The 5000-nt window shown below is 44.9% G+C and overlaps 1 protein-coding gene across 1 annotated transcript in view; it reads left to right on the top strand.

Annotated features, from left to right (window-relative positions):
• The window catches only part of LOC116224756 (B-cell scaffold protein with ankyrin repeats-like), a 54756-nt gene that overhangs the window by 47303 nt on the left and 2453 nt on the right, over window positions 1-5000 (top strand). The window contains exons 6-8 of the mRNA XM_031585560.2: window positions 227-411; window positions 3030-3093; window positions 4968-4997. Of these exons, the coding sequence (XP_031441420.2) occupies window positions 227-411; window positions 3030-3093; window positions 4968-4997 (279 nt within the window). The remainder of the gene's footprint in view (window positions 1-226; window positions 412-3029; window positions 3094-4967; window positions 4998-5000) is intronic.

The raw sequence follows: 5000 nt of genomic DNA, 5'->3' as shown, positions 1-5000 counted from the left end.
CACCGTGACAAACCTCATGTTCCAGCACAGTTAAAACCCATCGTTATATGACATTAATTATAACAAACCCCAAACCCTTGCACAACTGAAATAAATCATAGATCGATACAATGAATCCAATGCTATCCAAATAACATTGGATGACAAATGTGTGTGTGTGTGTGTATGTGTGTGTGTGTGTATGCGTGTGTGTGTGTGTGTGTGTGTATGCGTATGTACCCCGCAGTGCGCGAGCGGGAAAGCATCTCCTCCACCTACGACACGTTCGTGCCCAGTCAGGGCGCCCCCGGCCTGGACGCGCTCATCTCGCTACAGCAGCAGGTCAAACTGGGCACGCTCAGTGTGGACGCGGCTCTGGACAAGTTCAGCCAATGGCAGCGCCTGCAGAAGGGGGTAGACTCCATTCAACAGGTGATGCAGGGCACAGCCACACACACACAACACACACACACACACACACGCGCACACACACACACACACACACAAACACAGTCACACACATACACACACATCTGCAGAGGCGGGTAGACAAAATTTCACAGGAAATACAGGCCCAGTTACACACACACACACACACACACACACACACACACAGAGGTATTTTTAAGCAAGAATCTGCTGCCGTCAGCATTATCTCTGTAGTAGAGAATTGATGAGGGTTCTGGCCGGTTCAGCAGAAAGTGGACTCAGAAACGACACAGGATAGAGATAAAGTAGAGCGCAAACACACCCCAGTCTCAGATTGCACCTCTCCTCTCCTGCGAGAGACATTACTGTACACACCCTCGCCTTGTGTGCTCGAGGGAATAGTCATTTTACAAACACCCTGCTGAGTGTGTGTTTGCGTCAGAGCATCTGCATTCAAAGACTCCATCATCGTTTCACAGCAGGGTGTTCCCCACACACTCACTCACACACACGCACGCACGCACGCACGCACGCACGCACACACAACACACACACACACACACACACACACACACACACACACACACACAGCAGGGTGTTCCCCACACACAAACACACACACACACACACACACACACACACACACACACACACACACTTCATATCATCAGAGCTCCCACGGAGTCTAAAACCAGACATTTGGTGCTGCTGCTGCTGCCATCTCTGATAAAGACATAGGAGACTGCTTCTACAGCGCTTCAGTAAATACAACAAACCTTTCCAGAGTAGAAATACTGCGCAGAATGAACCAGTATAGTATCACTTTCAAGCATGAATTATGACAAAAATTATCCAACATTTTTGAAGATTGTTTTTATTATTCAACACTGTGCTAAAATCATAATTGATTTAATTTCTTTTCAAAAATTATGTTTCATTTTTTTCGTTAAAAGTTACTTAACTGTCCACACTTGCAACAAAGTAGTAAATAGTAGGCGATGAATCCTAATCCTAATCGAAAGAGAGGGTAACAGAACTGAACCAGTATATTAATATTCCACAGGGTAAGAGAGGGTAACAGAACCAGTATATTAATGTTCCACAGGGTAAGAGAGGGTAACAGAACCAGTATATTAATGTTCCACAGCGTAAGAGAGGGTAACAGAACAGAACCAGTATATTAATGTTCCACAGCGTAAGAGAGGGTAACAGAACAGAACCAGTATATTAATGTTCCACAGCGTAAGAGAGGGTAACAGAACCAGTATATTAATGTTCCACAGGGTAAGAGAGGTGAGAAGTACACTGAAGGTCCACAGTTTTAAAGAGGGTAACAGAACTGAACTGAACTGAACTGAACTGAACCAGTGCATTAACACAACACAGGTTTAAAGAGGGTAGTTTTAGAAAAATGTGTAAACCAGTGCACAAAAAGTACACAGTGTGAGAGAGGGTCGTTTAAAAGTGTGTGTGTGTGTGTGTGTGTGTGTGTGTGTGTGTGTTTGTGTGTGTGTGTGTGTGTGTGTGTGTGTGTGTGTGTGAGCTTGAGGCTTTTAAACAATGGCCCTGGTGAACCTGCTCACCATTGACCTTTAACAACTCCCAGCATGCACTCTGGTTTGAGGGGGCGGGTGTGAAACACGGCCCACAATGTCCACCCACACAATGCCATCATGTAGCCTTCAGTCGCCCACTCTCAGTCACTTAGACACACACACACACACACACACACACACACACACACACACACACATACACACACACACACACACACACACACACACACACACACACTGCCATCATGTAGCCTTCAGTCGCCCACTCTCAGTCACTCAGACACACATATATACACACACACACACACACACACACACTTCCATCGTGTAGCCTTCAGTCGCCCACTCACAGTCACTCAGACACACACACACGCACATGCTTGCACACACACATGCTTGTGCGCGCACAAAACATAATCACACACTCCAACAATAATATGGGAGCTTTGTGCATTAAATCATATTAGTATTGGCGTCTTCCTACACACATTTCAGAGACGTTTTTGGAACTGTTTTATTTCCTCCTGCTGCCAGGGACTCTGGAAAAAGCTTGCTGCTGGCTGATGAATTTGCTGTTCAAATTTCCACGCTGCATGAGCAGGTGGAGCTTGATTAAGTGGCAACAGACAAACACTGGAGAGTTGGAACACACACACACACACACACACACACACACACACACACACACACACACACACAGGTGCTAAGAGTTTGTTGTGTTTGTGCCAATTTTCTTGTTTACAAGTTTACCTTATTCACACATGTTTTGACTTTGCAGGCTTCTTGTCCTTAAATGTTTGTGTTTAAATGTGCACTGTTTAAATGTTTATCTTGTTTACAGCTGATCTGTGTTAACACCCTTACAATGGTTCAATATAATATTTCATAAGTGTTTGTTGTTTTAAACGTTTATTGTTATTTAAATATTTAAAGCATCCTTCCAGGCGCACAGCACTTGTCATGTATTCATGTTTACTGTGGTTGATTGTTTACAGAGTCCACTTCTCAGGTACATTTTGATGTTTGTTGTTTGTTTTATTTGTGCTTATTGACTGTTTATTTCAGGAGAAACTGCGTCAGCTGAGAGCCAGCATCACAAACAACAGAGAGGACGACGAAGGCGTCTATGGTAAACACCAGTCTAACATCATTCCCCTGACCCAAAGAGCGTCTATGGTAAACACCAGTCTAACATCATTCCCCTGACCCAAAGAGCGTCTATGGTAAACACCAGTCTAACATCATTCCCCCGACCCAAAGAGCGTCTATGGTAAAGACCAGTCTAACATCATTCCCCCGACCCAAAGTGTCCTGACTACCATTTCATCTGTACTCTCATGTATGCTATAGTCAGTATTATGTGCTTCACTGGCGCCCTCAAGTGGCTAAAGTTGTTCATGCAGCATTCACAGGTAACTTTCATTAAATGCACTAGGCCTACAGCATAGATCAGCGGCTTTTGCGGTGTAAGGTTATACATCCGTTGTAGGGATAATGGGGAAAAAACAGTTAGATCAGCCCTAGTAGTGAAATATGATGCACACCAGAGGTTCATTGCAGGAAACCCTTACGGATTTAAGATGGTAGTTATAAGGGTGTCCGAGAGGGCTAATCAGATTTTTGTTAAGAGTGTGTACTCTCGGTAACAGTGTTGACTCTATCACCCACTCCTACCCTCACACATCCCCTCTCCTCTCCTCTCCTCCTTTCCTCTCTCTTCTCATCTCCTCTTTCCTCTCCGGCGATGTTTAAGATCTATGTGGTCATAGCATGTGGGAGCATCACTGATATGGAATGTTTTTATTTGACTTGATGTGTTAAAGGGTTTTTAAAAGTCAAAGTCTCCCATCCTCCTCTCCCTCTTCTCATCTCTCTCTCTTCTCTCCCTACCTCTCTCTTCATCACTCTCTCCCTACCTTTCTTCATCACCCTCTCCCTACCTCTTTACTTTCTCCTCTCTCTCTCTCAGTATCTCTCTTCTCTCTCCATACCTCTGATATAATCTAAATGAGCATGCCAAAGTTGAAGAAGGGACCGGAGGACGTAGTCAGGTTTCTGGAATTTATTTCGGCGTGGAGACCCCCTCTCAGCTGGTGCTCAGAGAAAGGCCCACCTTATTGTAGACTATGTTGGCATTTATATATTTCAGTCAGGTAGAATACAATAGGGGAAGGGATGACCTAACCCTATAAATGAGAGGAAGGGGGAGACAGTGGGGTGAGGGGTTCACCTATGGGGGGAGGGGGGTGATAACAGGGTACAAAGGGTGATAGCAGGAAGGAGGCTATCTGGGGTGGGGGGGGGGGGGGTTCACATGCCATTTGTTCAGGTCTCAGTGAGACGGACAGAGTACACATCCAAGAATGAGTTACAGATACAAAATAAGGCTACACTTAGTTAATGTCTTACAACAACAGAATAGCAATATTTCCGGTTCCATCAGTCCCCCATATGAGCATTTCTACGCTCACACAATAACCACCATGCAACAGCCAATCAGAGCAGGAAATACAAATTATACAAAATAACAGTAGAATAGCTATTTTGCAGTTCCATCACCTCTCTTCTCTTCTCCTCACTCCTCCTCTCTCTCTCCCTACCCCTCTCCTTCCTCCACCACTCTTCCCTTCAGACCCAACACTCTGTTTTTTGATTGTTTTTTCCTTTTCCTATTTCCTCCTACTGGATCCGTATCAAATGACTAATTCCCCAAAGAAACAAACACCTTGTGTAACTGAGCAGGAAGATGATGAATCGCGTCTAAAATAGACTCGCTGTCAGTGCGGTGCAGGACTGCTTATTATGGGCCACAGATGATAGACTCCTCACTTGGATTTAATATGAAAGTGGAGTGAAAGTGACTTTGGGGGAAAACATGGCTCAGACATAAGAGAAGAGACTGGAGGAAGGGCTGCTGCTCACTGTTCTAATGGTCTCTCTCTCTCTCGCTCTCTCTCTCTCTGTCTCTCTGTCCCTCCCTCCCTCTCTCTCTCCCTCTCTCAGATAAAATCAACATCATACATCACACACCAAGTG

This window comes from Clupea harengus, chromosome 18, assembly GCF_900700415.2.
Source record: "Clupea harengus chromosome 18, Ch_v2.0.2, whole genome shotgun sequence".
Classification (NCBI taxonomy): domain Eukaryota; kingdom Metazoa; phylum Chordata; class Actinopteri; order Clupeiformes; family Clupeidae; genus Clupea; species Clupea harengus.
Note: the sequence above shows the minus strand (reverse complement) of the source record. Positions and strands in the feature narration are given on the sequence as shown.